The following is a 19,736-nucleotide window of genomic DNA, read 5'->3' on the forward strand; positions in this document are numbered from 1 at the left end:
AAGAAATGTGCTGAGAGCACCACGAATTCTAATTTGAAGGACCAATCAATTGACGGTCTCTGGACAATTTTAAACTAATCTGTGGCCAATTGGTAAAGACAAATTAGATAATCAGCCTCATTACACAGTCAGCAAAGAAAATAATCTGCAAAATTGTTTCATTTCTTTTCCTTTTGTATATCATAGCTCAAAGAATGCACTGTGTGATTTTGCTGCTTTTTACATTGGTAAATAATGAATGGTGTTAAAAGATCTGCTCCAAATTAAAACAGCACATGGTTTTTTGCAAATAGTATGTGTGTTGACAAGGATTCATTTCCATCTACTACTACAGTTAGCCACTACACAGTATTAAATATTTAACATTTCATTAGATTATGGTTTTATTTTTATATAATACAATATTATTGAATACTTTTTGCAGGGGGATTGCTGTAAACCATATGAAATATTCCAACCAAGGGAATGCTGGATAGACTTTAGCCCAATTTCCCAGTTATTGAAGGATCCATCAGCTAATGAACTGATGGTAGCCTTGGGTGGTGTGGGTAACTTACTGTGTTTGACCTGCTGTACAAGTATTGTGTAAACAATAAAACATTATTTATTGCATTGTATCTTCGCCTGCTAAAATATATTAGGTGTGGGATATCTGGCAGATCTTGATTTTTTGCAATAGTGGGGCTGGATGAAGTCGATAGGCAGTCCCTTTCATCTCTCTACCCTGTTTTATTTCTGTTGACTTCACTAAAACAAAAACCACAAAGAGATGTGCACTAAACTTCTGAATTACTATCACGCAAAGCCAAAATGCTATCTCCCGGGACAAGAAACTGTACACTTTGTATCATGAAACAAACTCAATATGAAATTTCATACAAATACGTTTGAGTTTATTGTTCAAAATTGTCTCCAGCTATGAGATAAGCAACCTATGAGTTCCTTTCAAACTGTCATTGGATAAAACCGTTTAAGTTCTGAAGAATTGCAAAACTTCTTGTTTAAAGTCACCCATGATTAATTTGAAAAATTCCACTTTAGAGCCAGTTTATTTATAATGTATGCAGGATGTAACATTACACTGCCAGGCTATGGATGATCCATGCTTCATCGCAGTTTATATGTGTAAACCAATGGACTCAGGACAAGTAAAAAGTTTTAGTCTTAGTCCTGGCAAGATATAAGATCTATTGTGGGTGCCTGAAATCAAAGCAGTATCTTCATAATCATTGATTTGGGGATGGGGTAGGCCAATATTAACCTAACCCATTGGTCTCTTGGTAGACAACAACATGATCTGCTGTGAAGGACGTGTTTTCAGATGTATTGTATGTAAATAGATCTAGACATGACAAAGCATGTCACATGGACACCCTTGCCAAGTTTTGATTGTTACACTATTGGTTATCACCAGGTTCAGTTCAGGCCTCCATTACTCTAGCCTCCTTTATCCAAGAGGCCTTTACTGCGTTTCATATCGAGTTGGGTTGGTTCAGTTTCAGATGTTACAAAGACAAAGACTGGGAGTCGGTTATCTCTAATTACGAGGATGTTAATGAGGCATAGGGGAAATGGGCAGAATATGTTGAAGCTCTCAGTTCTTCTGTGACACACAGAGTTCTTCATGATCACCAAGTTAAGAGAAACACATTTAATACTGTACAGGAAAAGGAATGCAGCATCTTGGAAATTATACATTGCAACAGTACAAGTCAACATAACACAATCTGTACAGGACTGGAGGAACCATATAAATGCTTTTTTTTTAAAACTTTTTTTTAATGTATAGATTTGCTGGCAATTGCATGGTAACTATCAATATGCATATGGACAAAGGTTAATATGTAACCAAATAAATAGAAATTAAAGGGGAATCTCAAGTCAAAAAACAATGTTTCTCTGACTGCAGTAAACAGGAGATTTATGTTTGAGATTAGTGCAATACACTGACAGATTTGTCAAATTTCTTTTGTACAGGTATCCTTCAACACCTATTTTAAAATACATCCTATCCGGGGAAAATGTAAAACCTGTATTGACAGACGATTTGACGATTAAGCTATGACATGCAGTGAAAAGAATTACATTGCAATAAAACTTCTATCTCCGCCATCCCTCCTCCCACTGAATCGGTTTGAGCTGATGTTGATCTGTTTAATAAGGAGACAGTAATATTGCATTACATTTTAGCATTGTGGTGTTAGCACGATAATGTCAGGATACATGATATACTTTGTAATATATTATCTTTTCACATTGTGTTTTGTTCTTTTATTCCCCTAAATGTGGCCAACATTATTTGTTTTTTTCCTCTTTATTCTTTCTTGGGAGATTGAGACAAGTTGGATAGCTGGATGGTACATGTGAGCTATGACCTCTCTCGATGCCCAGTTAGGCATTCTCCCATCCCTTTACAAGCAAATAAGAAAAACACCTTCTCCTCCAAGTCTCACACAATCCCAAACTGGACAAGATTATTAGTGTCATTTCACTGTTGCTCGCTCAACATTCTGCAATTCCACACTAGGGATTGAAAATAAATATAGAACTTTCCAATGACACTTTTATTTCAAAAGTGAATATTTTAAAGTAATGCTGAAGAAGTGATTGGCAAGAAATATTAAAGCGATTAATTCTTTCCAAATCCTCGGGTCCACACTTCATGAATCTGTATATTTCTTGAGAAATCGAAGCTGACTGGATGAAGGCAGATTCAGTTGTACACTTGCTGTACGGATTTTCTATGGTTATTCATGTTTTACTGCAAATATAAAGACTTGCAGTTCAATAGGCACAGATCCATTGCATCACAAAAGTTATGGTGCAGCTGGAAATTTTGTGGACTCGTCTTTTCTGCTTATAAGAAGGGTTGGGTCACCATGCTCTGACTGTCTAACATTCATGTGCTTGTCCGAATGATGAGATTGAACGCTGAGGCATCTCCTCACAACCTGTCCACCTTGCCCTAGGCAGCTACTGATCCAGAAAGAAGTTTGGACAGAATTCCCAGGAATATTTGAAGATTTGCTTTCTCCCACCTACTGCAACTCCATCTTTAAGCTACGCTGAAGCTGGATCACAAACAGCCTTGAGCTAAAGGGACTCAAGGAATTTGGGAATCATACCAGAACCACCCACCAGCATTGCTGCCAGCAGGACGAGAAGACACATTCAACAGAGACTGATAGATCGAACTAGCTAAGGCTTACCATAATCTACTGGATCTGTTGTGAGTTTAATAATGGAGGGTAACCTAGGATTATCAACATACTAAGTCCAACTTGATAACACTAGAGTGTTTAGAGATTGTTTTAAAAAGATGCATCTGAATAAACTACTGGTTTATGGCTGCCTTTCTACACTTTATAAGGACATAAGGATGCGTGAATTAGGAGTAGGTCAGCCATTTGGTCTCTCAGGCCTGATCTCCCATTCAGGAAGACCATGGATGACCTGATCGTAGTCTTAAATCCATTACGACATGGATCCCATAACTCTCGACTCCCTTGTCAATCCAAAATTGGTCAAACTTAGCCTTGAATATATTTGGTGCTGCCTCCCCCCAACCCCCGCCCCCCCACACACAGCTCACTGGGGACGAGAAGTTCAACAATTAATGACCCTCTGAGAGAAAAAAATTCCGTTTCATCTCCACTTTAAAGGAGATCCCTAATGTTGAAAGAGTGTGCCTAATTCAAGATTCCTTGATGAGGGAAAACATCATTTCAGATCTACACCGTCAAGTCCCCTCAGAATCTTAAATGGCTTCACTGATTATCCCCTTAGAATCTTAAAGTTTTCATAATAAGAGGTTTGGGAGGAGCAGGAAAAATGGAAGACACAGCACAGTTTGTCCACAATAAATGGGGACTCCCCAAAGGTTCCATAGCTTTTCTTCTCTCTGTTCACAGACCCCTTCTGGCCTCACTGTTCACATTAAGGTCATGACAAAAAATATTAACCAAAATTGATAAATTAAACTGAAGGCAGCAAGATACATGGGGAACACCATTTGCAAGTTGCCCATCCTGACTTGGAAATATATCACCGTTCCTTCAGTGCCACTAGGTCAAAACCCTGGAACTCTTTCCCTAAATGGCTCTGGGGGTGGGAGGCTCCTAAATCCCAAGGCCTACAATGGTTCACCAACATCTTCTCCCAGAACTTGAAGACGAGGCAATAGGTGCTCTGGTCCAGTGAAGCCCAGATACCCCTGAATGAATAATCAAAATATAAACTGCGAAAATGTTGCAAGGTGCTTTCTAGAGGGAAGAAAATGCAACAGAAAAATGGAATAGATGAAGGAAACTATTTGCCAGGAGGTAATGGCAGGGAGTTAGATGAAGTGACCTTTGATGAAATAGGTAGATTTTGACAATGTCTTTAAAGGTAAAGGTAAGGAACTTTCAAGGCAATAGGCTGAGTCACTCATTTATTTTCAGAGATTGTCTACTTGCACTCTATTAACGCCTTTAACAAGGTTCTGCAATGGTAGACTAATTAGTAAAATTAGATCACATGGGATTCAGAGTGAGCTTACTAATTGGATACAAAATTAGAGACAGATGGTGGTGGTTGAAACTTGGTTTTTCGGACTGCAGGCCTGTGACCAGCGGTGTTCCACAGGGATTAGTGCTTGGTCTACTTTTGTTTGTCATTTATATAAATTATTTGGATGAGAATTTAGGAGGCATGGTTAGTAAGTTTCTGGATGATGCCCAAAATTGGTGATATAGTGGACAGTGAAGAAGGTTGCCTAGGATTACATAGCGATCTTGATCAACTGGGTCAATGGGTGGAGGAGCGGCAGATGGAGTTTAATTTGAATAAAAACAAGCAAAAACAATGGCAGGAGTTATACAATTAATGGTAGGGCCCTGGGGAGTGTTTCCAAATAGAAAGACTGAGGGATTCAGGTACATAATTCTTTACAGTTTGCGTGATAGGTAGACAGGGTGATTAAGAAGGTATTTAGTTCGCTTGGCTTTATTGCTCAGACCTTTGAGTATAGGAGTTGGCTCATCATGTTGAGGTTGTTGGTCATTGGTGAGGCCTCTTCTGGAGTAATGTGAGCAGTTCTGATTGCCCTGTTATAGGAAGGATATGTTTAAACAAGAGAGTTCAGAAAAGATTTACATGGATGTTGCCAGGAATGGATGGCTTGAGTTATAAAGATAGGCTGGGACTTTTTTCACTGTAGTGTAGGAGGCTGAGGGGTGACCTTTTAGAGATCTATCAAATTGTGAGGGGTATAGATAAGGTGAATAGCAAAGGTCTTTTTCCCTACAGTGGGGGAACTCAAAACTAGGGAACATATCTTTAAGGTGAGAGGAGAAAGAATTAAAAATGACATTTTTACAACGAGTGATTAGTCTGAGGAATGAACTGCCAGAGGAAATGGTGGATGCAGATACAGCTACAATATTTAGAAAACATTTTGGATAATAATTTAACAGGAAATGTTTGGAGGGATATGGTGGGACAGTTTAGTTTGAGAACACGATCAGCCTGGACTAGTTCGATGGAAACATCTGTTTCCATGCTGTATGACTGAGGTTGCAAACCAGGTGGAAAAAGGTGCATCAAGCGTATGTAAACTCAGTTTTAAATATGGATTTGATGTTCATTGCAAGTCAATGCAGTTGCCTCATTTGGTTAAAATGGTAACTATTTAAGGAGCTGAATGTCGTGTTCGTCAGAACATGTAAACATTGATCTGTTTCCAAACTGGAGTAATTACGCCATTTAATTTCGTAGATGTTGATTTTTATAGGAGAGGATGATGGATTTAAAGTTTGAAAGTGAAAACAAATCAATGAACCAATTCCAGGCATCTGTCTTGATAAGTAGGTCCCTGCTTCCAAAGGGGTTAAACTCGCAGTCATCATAACAAAAATGAGGCCAGATAAAGTAATCTGCTAAAACAAAAGATCTTCATTTGTGAGTGACTAAATGTAAAAAGCCCAATAAAAAGTTGACTCTGTATCAGCTGTTAAATGTCGACTTCTACTGTAAATTGTCTGTTATTGGAGCCTGTTCCATATGGGGGCTACAGTGATACACCATATGCAATCTTTTGTGACAAATGAATCCTTGATCCATCTTTCACTGTGTCATTTTATTCCTGGGTTGTACCCTTCTCTTCAATTTACTTCTTCAGGATCTTTCAACAAGAAATAAATTTCAAATGGCAGCGTTTGCAAATCATTAAACTTAAATGCAACAGAAGCAACTAGTAAAAGGTTGCCTGAAAAGCCATGTCTACAGGACTTTGCAAAATAGATTTGCTTCCCCTAAGGATATAAATAAACATCTAGATGTCACTCACTAATTAATCCCTCACAGCTCAGGTGAAGGCAAGGGCACTGGGCTAACCCCTAAAATGAGTAACTCTGTGGAAGGATAGCGAATATTATTGTTATCATTCCAAGCTGCTAGTTTCCAAACTGTGGAAGAATCTTCCACATTTAACCTACATTTTGAGTAACTGAATTCAAACTGTTCCACATGCTTAAGGCTGTTTTCGAAATGTGTGCCCCTTTCTCCAGTTTCGAATGACCAAAGTATCAGAATTGGCTGTCTCGCTGTCCTACTTATTTCAAATTGTCTGATAGAGTCACTTCAATGGATTTGGACACCAATTTAGAATCAGGAAACCATCTGGTGCTCTACCCCTTGCAAGCCAACTATACAAAGAGGCAAAATGTTGTTAGCAGTTTGGGTGTGGGCAGAGTGGCAGGCTTGCAGAGTATTTGTCTCTGGAAAAACCTGACTTGGTTGATTATTTGGTATAAACATTACCAGATCTGCGTAAATAAATTATGCACCATGGCTGTAGTAGAATTGCAGATAAAGCAAAGCCTAAACAGGTGTGAATGGGAAAGCCATTAAATGAAGGTAGATCACTTTAGGTGCACAACACTGAGACAGCTCATATCTTTATGAGACACTTCCAACATTGCTGGTTGAAATAGGCCTCAACTAGCATCTAGTAGAAAGCGACTAGAGGCATGAATACAACTCTACATAGTTTGCTGTGTTAGTACAGCATATGTTATACAATTCCCCATTGAACTCTTGGAGCCACACTGTCCCCACCCATACACACCAACATGTGCTAGTGGTATTATATTTACAGTGCATAGTTTTCTATGTTTGCAACCATAGTGTTGACTTAAAATTGTTCCCCTTGCAACATTACAAGGTCAGTATAGGATGGATCAGAGGAAGGAGAGCAGTTCATAGCTGGTGCTTGCTAAATGAAGCCATGGAAAGCAGATTTCTGTGCTTCCCTGTCCACTTGTTCATCTGATGCTTTCTTCTTTGTCCAGAGGCTCTTTCAAAAAGTATCTGCAGAGAAACCCCTGAAGAGTTGATCGATGCAAATTTCAGTCAGCCACAGGGGGGGGGGGGGGGAAGGAGTGGAATAAGTGTATTTAAATAGCTGCATGTCTTCTGTTTGGAAGAAATTGCTGACGTTTGGTTCAGTTGACTTCATGGAAGAATTATTTTGCAGAGGTTCATAATTCATGTTTTTTTTTATATAAAAGTGTTCCATTTAAATCTCAGCACCAGGCAAATAGTTTTAAACTCCTGAATGATGTTGAGTGGAGATACACAGGATGGAGGCCGTGCAAAGACTGCAAGATCTGTCCGTCTCAGCATCAGTGCTGAATGATACATAAGCCTGGATCTAAGGATTTATGAACATCAGGGCCCATCTTGATATAAATATATAACTGTTATAATACAAATATGGTTGCAGTGGCCTAATGGGACTGCTGACACTCGCTGTTTCATGTCTCCTATCTTGGAGACAGCTCTTGTTTATAATTGTGACTGTTTGCTTTTGGTTGTGTCTCATGGAGCTTTTGTTTGAATCCCTTCTAAAAGCCAGTACTTTCCGAGCTGCTCCGACTGTCGTAGCTGGCGGTCCGGCTGCGAGTCCGGCTCCGGCTCCTGCTCCGACTGCGACTCCGGCTCCGGCTGTACGAGCTGTAGCTGTCATAACTGCGGCTTCGGCTCCTGCTGTAGGAGGTGTAACTGCTCAGGGAGCTGGGTGACGAGGGACTGGGCCTGTAGTAGGGGATAGGCCGCTTACGTGCACTGACCAACCAAAAAACAAAAGCAGGAAAGGAGACAGGAATGAGTCTGGGTTAGATAACACTGTAGAAAACGGCGAACACACGTCAGGCAGATTTTCCTGTTCAGGCACCTGGGGCTTTTTCGGAATCTTTCACAAAGGAAAGCTGGGCAGAAAGGAACCAACTGCCCCTCTCCCCAGTTAGTCAGGATCCACTAAGCCTCAACAGTGACAGGTGCAGCATCAGGGAAATTTGCCCATTTATGGATGCTCCTTGGCTGAATAATGTCCTTCCAACTCAGTCAATGTTAATTGCAAAAAGCATGTGTTACGATCAAATTAAACTCTGCTATGTATATATACAAACGTTACCATATGCACTCAGTCTTTGAGTGCTGGGGTATCCAGTGTTTTAAGCAAGTCTGACTCTTTAGAACCTGGCCCGATCCCCCTCAATTTCCCATCACAGCTAATTTATCTTATGACATAAAGAACACAGGAACTCACTGTCTGAGGAGAGTGGGGAGAAACAGAACAAACAGTTGCTTTTAAAGGGGATCTGAATATATAAGGTACACTGAAAAATACATAACGGCAGCACGGTAGACAACTTAGATTAAATAGACAGCTCTTTCAAAGTGCTGCAGAAGGCCAAATGGGCTGTGTGGCCTCTTGCTGTTCTGCTATGATTTTCTTGAACCCTTGCACCTCTTTGAAGCACCACGGCCCATTTCTCTACACACATTTACGTCCCACTTTTAATCAATGTGATTAAGGGTACTAATGTAACTGAATACTAGTATTGCAGTTTGAGCAAAAACATTGAAATCCTTTTCCGGGAGGCTAAACACAAGTCTCTATTATTGTTCTGCGTTATTTACTGTTTTTCATTTCAGATGACATTTTTTGGCACATCAACCAATAACAGCAGGGAAACAATATCATCCAGAGCTCAAACTGTAGGTTTTCTTGACATGGGCCGGGGCGGGGGGAGGGGAAGAGTCATTATGGCTGATAAAGTTGTGGAAAAGGACAGGGTGCTATTAATTTGGCCTTTGTGGTGCAGTGGTATCAGCCCTACATCTCGGTCAGGTGGTCTAGGTTCAAATGTTCCTTAACATTTGAGAAGCCTCGATTTGATGTCATTTTGCAGACTTTTCAAAGACATGTTGGTGATACACTAATTCTGGTTTTAAAACAAAATTAATAAGACACATGGTTTTGGCCGTTTGTAAAGTGGTGCTTTCAAGTGAACATCTGGCACTGTAACCAGATAGGAATTTCTGAATTATAGTCTCTTTATGTGGGGATGAGTAAGGAAAAGGAACCAGAGGAAGAAATGCCAATGACCTCACGGCCAAAGCCACTCCCACCTTTCAGAGCCACCTCCCAAATGTGCAGTCAGATATGTGGCCCTAGGATTGGGCCTATAAACACACTAGGTCCGACAGAACCCATGAACAGTGACATGGAATTTTCTAGATGGACCATCATATTCATTAGTGATTCACTGCTGATGATAAAGGATCAACACTTATTTCCAAGTCAGGAAGGTCTATTCCTGAGGAAGGGCTTTTGCCCGAAACATTAATTTTCCTGCTCCGCGGATGCTGCCTGAACTGCTGTGCTTTTCTAGCACCACTCTAATCCAGAATCTGGTTTTCAGCATCTGCAGTCATTGTTTTTACCCTGTGATCACAGAATCCCTACAGTGTTAAAGCAGGCCATTCAGTCACATCCCTAACCTATCCCTGTAACCCTGCATTTCCTACGGCTAATCCACCTAGCTTGCACATCCCTGGACACTATGGGCAATTCACCTAACCTGCACATCTTTGGACTGTGGGAAGAAACCAGAACATCCGGAGGAAACCCACACAGACACGGGGAGAATGTGCAAACTCCACACAGATACTTGCCAGAGGCTGGAATCGAACCCGACTCCCTTGGCAGTGTGAGGCAGCAGTGCTAACTACTGAGCTACCATGCTGACCCTTGGAGAAGAGCTAGATGATGGTCTTCCTATGTGCTTGTGATTTTTTTCATTCACCTGTGGGGTGTGGACCTCACTGGCAGGCCAGCATTTATTGTCCATCCTTAGCTGCCCATGAGCTGAGTGGCTTGCTCAGCCATCTCAGAGGGCAGTTGAGAGTTAATTAATTGGTGTGAATCTGGAGTCACAAGTAGGCCAGGCCAGGTAAGGATGGCAGATTCCCTACCCTGAAGGACATTAGTCAATCAGATGGATTTTTCCATCAATCGACAGTGGATTCATGGTCATCAGTAGATTCTTAATTCCAGATTTTCTTTCTCTATTGAGTTCAAATTCCACCATCTATAGTGGAGGGATTCAAAGTCGGGTACCCAGAAAATTACCTGAGTTTCTGGACTAATAATCTAGCAATAATACCACTAGGCCATCACCCTCATTTCCCTTTTCATTCTAGATAACAGAGATGAAGGGTTTGGAAAGTGCTATGAAAGGAGCCTTGGCAGGTTGCTAGTACACGTTGCAACTACAGTGCGCCAGTGGTGGAGGGAGAGAACATACAAGAGATGGTTGGGTTAGCAACCAAGTGGATTGATTTGTCTGGCATGGTGTTGAGCTCCATAATTTGCATTCATCAAACATGTGGAGAGTATTCTGTCACACCTCTGATCTGTGCCTTAAAGATAGGGCAAAGGTTTTGGGGATTTAAGAGGTGGATACGCCACGTCTGACCTGCTCTTGTAACCAACAGCATTCGCTTCTGGTCAATAGTGCATCAATCCAACCCAGGATTTTGATGGTAATGCCATTGAATATCAAGGAGAAGTAGTTAAGACTCTAGTTTGTTGGAGATGGTCATTGCATGGTAGTTATGTGATTTGAATGTTATTTGTCACTTAGCAGCCCAGGCCTGAATGTTATCAAGGCCTTTCTGCATGTGGGCATGGACTGCTCCATTACCGAAATGGAACTAAACATGGTGAAATAATCAGAGAAGAAGCTCACTTCTCATCTTTTGATGGAGGAAAAGTCATTGATGAAGCAGTTGAAGATGTTTGTTCTCAGGATACCATTCTGAGGAATTCCTGCAGCCATGTCCTGGGACTGAGATGGTTGACCTCCAACAACCACAATCATCTTCCTTTATATGGGATATGCCTCCAACCAGTGGGGAGTGATTCCTGCTGACTTCAATTTTGCCTTGATACCATACTTGGTAAATTGCTGCTTTAAGCTCGTGGACAACCAGGCAGACCTCACTCAACCGTTCAGTTCGTTTGGTCATGTCTGAGCCTCGGCTTCAGTGAAGTGTGGAGTTGGGTGGTCTTGGCAAAATCCAAGTGAGCATATGTAAACAGGTATTGCTGAGTAAGTGTTGTTTGATAACATTGTCAATTATACCTTCCATGATGATTGGGGCAAGGGATACCATGAGAACAAGGCATACCTGGGTAATTTTCCACATTGTTGGATGGATGCCAGTGTTTTAGTTGTACTGGGACAACTTGCCTGCAAGTACAACTTGGAGAATAAATCATCAGCATTATAGTTGGAATGCTATCATTTTCTTTCCCTCATGTAGTTCCATGTTGCAGCTTTACCAGGTTGGCACCTCATTTTCAGGTATGCTTGATACTGCTCCTGGCATTCTCCAACATTCTGCATTTCTGTTGATTCCCCTGATGTGATGTTAATTGTTGAATTAGAGGTATAATGGGTTATTCAATTACGGATTGTGGTTGAATACAATTCTGGTGCTGATGGTGCCTCCTGGATGCCCAGTTTTGAGCTGGATCTGTTCAGAAGCTCTTATTTAGCACACAGATGAAGAGAATGCCTTTGTTTCAACAGGAACAGAGCAATGGTCACATCCACAAATAACATCATGGTCTGACAAATACCATCGGTAAAGAAGTGATCTTTTTCTTTTCATTCATTGGCTGTGGGCAATACAGAGTAGGGCTCATTGCTCACTGTCAATTGCCTTTGAGAAGCTGGTGGTGAACTGCCTGGTGTGGGTACACCTGGACAGCTGTCAGCAAAGGAGTTCCAGCATTTTGGCCTCGATGAAGCAATGCTGATATAGTTTCATGCCAAGATAGCGCGTGGCTTGGAGGTGAACTTCCCATCCATCTGATGCTCCTGTATTACTGGGTGATAGAAGGCACAGGCGATGTCGAACGATAGTTGGTGAGTTGCTGCAGCGTACCATGTAATTGGTACAGCTTTTCCTTCATGTCTATTCTCATAACCTGCTGCAAACCTACTGTGCTCGACAGGAATCAACCAACTCGGTCAACAGCAGTGGGTACTGAGTCATCCCGAGTGGCAGACATTGTGCGTCAGTGCTATCATCAATGTTTCTTCCAAGTGTTGCTCAACATTTAGAGAAATACGTATAGGCTGAATGAAGGCTGTTGATGGTAGTCAGCAGGAGGTTTCTTTGTGTCTTACATTGAATCTTCATGATATCTGGCATCAATGTTGAGAGTTGCCTGGACTATTCCACTCTGATTGTATACCAGAAAGCCTTCCCCCCCTGATGGGCCTGTCCCACCACTGAAATAGTATATACCCAAGAATGGTGATAAAGATACCTGGGATTTTGAATGACAGGTATGATTTTGGAGTATGACTACATAAAACTGTTTGGCTACTCTGACTGACAGCTCTCCCAATCTCAGCACAAGTACCCAGATCTTATCATAAACCTTGCAGGCTCAACTGGGCTGGGTATGCCTTTGTTGTTTACTGTTCCTTACTTAATATTCAACGGTTTGTATTTCCTTCATATCACACTTAGTGATTTGGTGCAACGAGTGGCTTGCTAGGCCATTTCAGAGGGCAGTTGTTGTGGGCCAGAGTCGCAAACAAGTCAGAGGAGCAGACTGGAGTCATAGTCACCATTACCAGTACCTCCTTTTCCAAAATGTATTTAGATAATTGTATTTTAAAATCCTCCAGCTATCTTCTTGGGATTGCTTTTCAGATGATTGGTAGAAACACCTGGATTACTGGTCCAGTGGTGTAACCACTGAGCAGCCAACAAGCAAACCCAGAATTCCCCTACTCTGACTCAGAATTCCATCAATTAACCTTACCTCCGATCGAAAACCAGAATTCCACCTATTAGACACAGAATTTTAAGCTTTGGCCTTAATCTTGGTTTTTCTCCTTTTCTTGTTTTCTTTTTTTAACTCACATCTCCTCTGGATCAACATTTTGTTTCTTTAACTTGTATTGTTTTCGGGATCTTTGGTTCTGCCCATCCAAAATAAATTGTTCTTGGTGTATTGTCTAAAGTGAAGTGGAGCTGGGCCACAGTGTAGATTCTCATATTGAAATCTTTGATCAGCTTTAGACTAGGTGCTGACTCTGCTTTTAAACTCCATTTTGAAGAGGAGTCAAGGGGACTCAACAAGTTAACGGTTTCTCTCTACACGGATGCTGCTGAGTATTTTCAGTTTTTATTTTGGATTTCCAGCATCTGTAGTATTTTGCTTTTATCTGTTTTTACATTAGTGGCTGGCTCGAGTCAGACTTGCCAAAAGACTGGATTATATTTAGAAAATAAAACCCACCCGTGTGCAAAGGCATTGCACTTAACAAGCCTCCCAAAAGTTACACAGAGCTCATGTAAAACAAAATTAAATAATTGAAAGGCATCTAAGTACATCGTTAGTGGAGGTAACATTTTTTCATAAGTACAGTGGTACTAAAATCATTATTAGTTTCAGAATCTATTTACTCAGAATGAGTGGGATCAGAATTTATCAAAGCCCGATTAGTAGATTAACAAAATCTTAATTTATGTGTTAGCTTTCAACAGTTTTATAAACTAATCAGATTTGTCAAATGATCAGAAACAGATAAATATAGTGAGACCAAGATTATCTGCAGCCTACATCACATCAGTGCCAGTCTTCTCCACAACACTTGTTACCATGGTAACTTACCACCTCCTCAAATTCCTCACCCGCACCTTTCAGAATTACCAATGTGTCTTGAAAGGGAAGTCAACGTTTTGTGAAAACTCATTACAAATTCACAAAAATAAGAAGCATATTAAAATTAATTGTGCACCCAGTTAATTATATCCAATCAAAAATATTGACTTCAGTAAGTAACTGAGGAATGAATTCTGTGTGGAGAACACCGAAACATTGCCCGTATTATATCACTGCAAGAGAAGAGTGCATTGAAAGCTAATTTTTCATATTGAGAAAACATAGGTTAAGTTTCCCATTGCTTAAACTTCCAAGCAAGAAAATGGTTAGTTGCGAGCTGTGCTAACCTTCTGAGAAAGTCAGGTACCCCAAGTCTGCAAGAGGTGAACAGAATAGAATGATAGTTAGTAGGCATGTTAGATTAGACAAGGAAAGGTCTGCTCATTGGGAATGGAGGGCAATTTCAGTGACTTACCAAGTTGACTGGGGCGGATCTCTGTTCCACTGGAAAGACAAACTCAATATACTTCCAGCAATGGGAACATCACTAAAACAATACTGGAAGCTTCTGCAGGTTAGAACTCCTGCTGACAGCATTTGTATTCTTAATTCCAGTGCACAGTTCAAATAAAAGTATGGCTGATTGCTGCCCACATTCTGGAACTGGTGTACAGTACAGTAAAGCATACACACAAATGGTTTGATGGATCTTTAAAATGATAGCTCATATACTGCTGTTAAGTGTGAGCAGGATTTGCAGCATTTGACAGAAGAGTTAAAGTAGCATTTACTCTCCTGTCATTAGTAGGGCAATACCAGCAGTACAATATGGTCATATGAAATCACACTCTTGCTTGAACCAACAAGATGTGGCATGGCATGGCAGGGGGTTATCTGCAGGATTACTTTCTTCAGTTTTCAAAAGTGGGGGTTCTCAGGAATTTGGTTCACCAGTGAGCAGCCCTTCTTCAACTTGTAGTCCTAAAGTACAAGACCACAATCTGTTAGTTGGCTGTGTAGGCTGCTGTAGGCTGCTGTTAGCAAAGTAGCAAGGATTCCTTGTGATACAATGGCAAATTTGCATCAAACTCAGATGATGTCCATGTAAGATACGCTTTTCTCCACAATCTGCCCTTTAGTTTTGATAATACATGAAGAGTTACCTTCCAAGAATATGGACCAATCAAATAAATATCCCAGTGAAATAGATTATTATTCTATTTTGTCTGTGTTAGCAGATGCTTAGTCAGATTGGGCCAAATAACCAATTGATTTTCACAATATGATCATTAGCAAATCACTGATTACAATTTATTTTCAAAATAAGGTAATGAGAATTTTTTTATAATGTCAAGAGGTAAACGTCAATAGCCATCATTTTAATCTAACATGTTAGGTGAGAATAAAGATATTTGAGTTGGATGTCTGTTCAACATTTACAGGCAATGGACAGTGTAGACTATCACTGGGATGAATTTAGTTTCTAGAAATAAAGCTTAGTGTGCTTACTGCTCAATCTTCCCTCAACATGATGTAATTCTTAATCAACAATTTTAATAAGGTTTTGAGTAACTAAGGTAACACTTTGCTACTTGCACCCAATGCTTTACCATATTGTTATCCACACAATTTATTTGATTTGTAGAAACTTGCAAGATTATGTGAAATTGTGGATAAAATTGGACAGGAACAGCATTGGAAGATAGGGAGCAGCCCTGAAATCCAGCACGGTGACATCAGCTGAGTTGTGAGTACATGTTAAACATTTTGCACAATAGGTTAGATGAACAAGCTCCATCAGCAGAGATGCTTGTGCTGTGTTGAACCTATTTGACTCAATAAAGAGAGAGAGAGAGAGACAGAAAGAGAGTGAGAAGGAGAAAGAAATGTTGGCCGTACAGACATGGGATGCTCTTCTTTAACAACCTCACAAAACGGTTTCAAGGTGGGACAGCGTCAATCCAATGCAGAGTGGTAGTTACCCGGGTAACCACCATTGGCGTCAGCACTCTTCAGCAAACCTTGAAATGGGAAGGAAAAATGAGAGACACAAGATAAACTGAGACAAAGTTATACAATTTTGCAAAGGCACTTCAGTGACTTGTATTTAATTACCAGCTTGAGGAACATATAGGTGAAGGATGTCAATGTCAGATAGGTATCATCTTCTACTATTTTCCTCAAATCCTCAATAATAAAACATACTCAAATTATGGTATCCCAAAAGATATAAATGGAACATAACCCAAATATACCCCCCAGAATCCAGCTGGTGTAAACATTTATTGCATCTCAATTTCATTGGTTAACACATCAGTGACCTTGTGTGTTCACTAATGACCTTCAGCCAAAAAGGAGCAAACATGTCTTCTTGCAATTGTTCAGAGCCTTGGTGAGACCATACCTCAAATAGTTGTGCCCAGATTTGGTTTCTTTACTTAAGGAAGGATAAACCTGCCCGAGAGAGGGGAGCAGTAGAGGTTCACCAGACTGATTCCTGGGACAGCAGGATCGTTTTACAAGAAGCAATTGAGGAAATTGGGCTTGTATTCTCTAGACTATTGAAGAATTATAGGTGAATTAGAGTTGAAACTTGTAGAAGTCTTATAGGCCATAACAAGAAGATAGACTGTTTCCCCTGGCTGGTGTATCAAAACCAGGAGACATGGTTGCAAGGTGAAGGAGAGGCCAATTAAGACAAAAAGATGAGGAAGAATTTCTTCATATAGACGGTGAATATTTGGAATTCTCTACAGAATTCCAAACAGAAGAGTAGAATTGAAGTCATCAAGGTTGAAAACAATAGATTTCCGAATATCAAAGACGTCATAAGTGAAATTGAGATAGGTTATCAGCCATGAGCTAATTGAATGGTGGAGCTGGATTGAAGGCCTTTTGATGAAGCTGTCACATTTACAAGGTTATTTTGTCCTTGGGCTTTTTTTAAAGAGAGGTCGTAAAGGCAGAGGTGCTGAAATGTCTCAGAATGAGCAGAGTTTAACAATGGCAGGGGAGTGGCCAGTTCACCCAGTCCAGATTTTTCTAGTTTGGTTTAGATGCAGCAGAGAAGCTGCTAGTAGCAAGCACAGAAGCTACTGTCGCAAAAAGGTTCCATGCTTCAGCAGATTATTCTTGACTGGCTTCTCTCTCCTGCTTGTACGAACCTGTGTTTGAATTTACCTTTTGCCAAAGGATGTGTTTATGGGATGTTACAGGAATTGGAACAGCTCTTTAGTTAAGTTGCGGTATCGAGTCAGTTGAGTTTTCAAATAGTTCAGTTATTCTAAATTCTGCTTTCGTTTGTTTGTGTTTCGACAGTAGTGTTTAAACAAATTCTGTTTTACTTAAAGCTGAGTGGTTTGACCAGCTACATTACACCTGGAATATCCTCTCTACACCTGTCTTTAAAATAAGAATAAGTTAGGGTCTGGGCTACCTTCCTAAGAAATTTTGAGGGGGTCTGGCCTGGTCCATAACAGCCTGTATGACTGTTCACATTCTTCTATTTTTATAAGTGCCTGATCTCAACCTCCATATGTCCAAAGTGGCCTTTTTGTTGTTGTATTCACTGTGGTTATGTAGTTGTCCCTGTTAAGTAAGGGGTCCATTGATCAGCCTTAACTTAGGTTAAAACAGTCTTTATTCCATGTACCAAAGCTCTTGGAATAGCTACACTTACCCTGTGTATTATATGAATATACACTTACCCTGTGTATTATATGAATATACACTTACCCTGTGTATTATATGAATAAAATCTATTTTTGTTAAACTGCGTACAAGTGACTTGTTTTTGTTTTGCATTCAACTCCCTAACTTGTGTCAAAACCATGCATTCTGAGTGAACTTTATGTAGGTAGGACAGCTGAAGGAAGTCAGAAAGAAAGACTGGAGAATGGCTGCAACAAGCAGGAGCTCCTTGGTATGAGAAGGTCACCTGAGACTGCGTGAGGCTTTGAGTTGAATCATCTGTTTTGCAAAGTTTTATAGTACAAGCTTTGAATTGTCTCATACTCTCATTTTATCTTGAAACAAAAACAGAAATTACAAGAGAAGCTAAGCAGGTCTGGCAGCAACTGTGGAAAAAAAGCAGAGTTCAAGCACTCTGCTTCCTCTTAATAGATGCTGCCAGATCTGATGAGTTTCTCCAGCAATTTCTGTTTCAGTTTTAGATTTCCAGCATGTGAGGTTCTTTGGGTCTTTCCCCCTTATTTTATCCATTCCATTTAGCTTTAACACAACTTTATTACAAACAAGACTCTGGCTAAGAGAACAGGTTTCTTGATTCAAGATAAACTTTTAATTGGAGATAGATTGGGGAAGTGGTTAGGATTGGCATGGTTCGACTTTTCCAAGTTATTCTGCAACTATTGTGGGCGGCACGGTGGCACAGTGGTTAGCACTGCTGCCTCACAGCGCCAAAGACCCGGGTTCAATTCCCGCCTCAGGCGACTGTGTGGAGTTTGCATATTCTCCCCATGTCTGTGTGGGTTTCCTCCGGGTGTTCCGGTTTCCTCCCACAGTCCAAAAATGCGCAGGTTAGGTGAATTGGCAATGCTAAATTGCCCGTAGTGTTAGGTGCAGGGGTAAATGTAGGGGAATGGGTCTGGGTGGGTGCGCTTCGGCAGGTCGGTGTGGACTTGTTGGGCTGAAGGGCCTGTTTCCACACTGTAAGTAATCTAATCTATTCTGATTATGCATCTAGACTGTCAGCCTTAAGTGTACAGACATTGGAGTGTGTCTGTTAGGGTGTAATTTCATATTGATGTTGGGGTGCACATGGTCAAAGTTCAATCCAGATTCCATTAACTGTGAAGCCCTCAGCACAGAGATATGTTAGCAACTTTCTTACTCTGCAAAGAATTACAAACAGTAATTATACTGCATTGAAGCCACCCCCACCCAGCATTGTCCGTCTGACTCCTTCAGCATATCTTTACTTTCTTCCTTAACTAGCTTTGCCCTTAAGTGTGTCAATGCTATTCACTTCAACTACTGTGTTTGTCAGCAGCTAAATGTGATCTTTCACTTAAAGGTCAACTGCTGCCCAATTCCTTTGTATCTCAGTAAGCCCAAACATTATACACCAATTTATTCTGGGGTTCTACATTGTAATCATTTCGTGTCTCCTAAATTTCTTTCTTAGGCTTTTTTTTAATGACTATCCTATGTCTCCTAGTTTTAGACTCCCTCACAAGTGAAAAAGTCTAATTGTAAATTCTGTGCAGCAGAGGGTGACCTAAGCCTGCTGTGAAAGCTGTGAATTCTGAATACCTGAAACAAAATCAAGGACTGGACATGATGCTGGGCTGCCTTCTTGTCCTTCACATCCCTGGTGTTCATCCAAGTTCCTTTTTCTGTAATTGACTGGTTTGCCCTGTATGTTTTACTGCAGTGTGTAACTCAAGATGAAAAGCTTTCACCCCTCTTTGAATTCAGACTGATGGAAACTTGCAATAACGTTTGATAAAGGATTGAATCAATTGGCCCATCCATCAGGAGTACGATGTTCGGGCTTACTGAGCTTCCAAAGAATTGGTAGTGGTTGAACTCGAAATGAAAGGTCATATTTAGCTGCTGTCATTCTGGTTGCAAACAATACCATTTCTTGTGAAGCTGGGTTGACAATATTAGCCATGAGTGGAAAAGGAATCACCTGGGGATGCTGTGAGGAAACTAGGAGCAAAGTAGATCTTCACATCCAGCTGCTCTGAGT

The 19,736-nt window shown here is 40.6% G+C and overlaps 1 protein-coding gene across 8 annotated transcripts in view; it reads right to left on the bottom strand.

The window, feature by feature from the left end:
• Positions 1-5,208: 5,208 nt before the first annotated feature.
• srrm3 (serine/arginine repetitive matrix 3) overlaps positions 5,209-19,736 on the bottom strand; it is a 772,181-nt gene continuing 757,653 nt past the window's right edge. For 6 of the 8 annotated variants that reach the window (XM_043718790.1, XM_043718791.1, XM_043718787.1 and 3 more), the window contains one exon: positions 5,209-8,106. In XM_043718790.1, the coding sequence (XP_043574725.1) occupies positions 7,887-8,106 (220 nt within the window). In that variant the 3' untranslated portion in view covers positions 5,209-7,886. Of the gene's footprint in view, positions 8,107-11,968; positions 16,042-19,736 lie in introns of those variants that run through there. The other 2 variants (XM_043718793.1, XM_043718795.1) reach the window with 2 other exon arrangements.

Source organism: Chiloscyllium plagiosum, chromosome 28 (assembly GCF_004010195.1).
Source record: "Chiloscyllium plagiosum isolate BGI_BamShark_2017 chromosome 28, ASM401019v2, whole genome shotgun sequence".
NCBI classification, from domain to species: Eukaryota; Metazoa; Chordata; class Chondrichthyes; order Orectolobiformes; family Hemiscylliidae; genus Chiloscyllium; species Chiloscyllium plagiosum.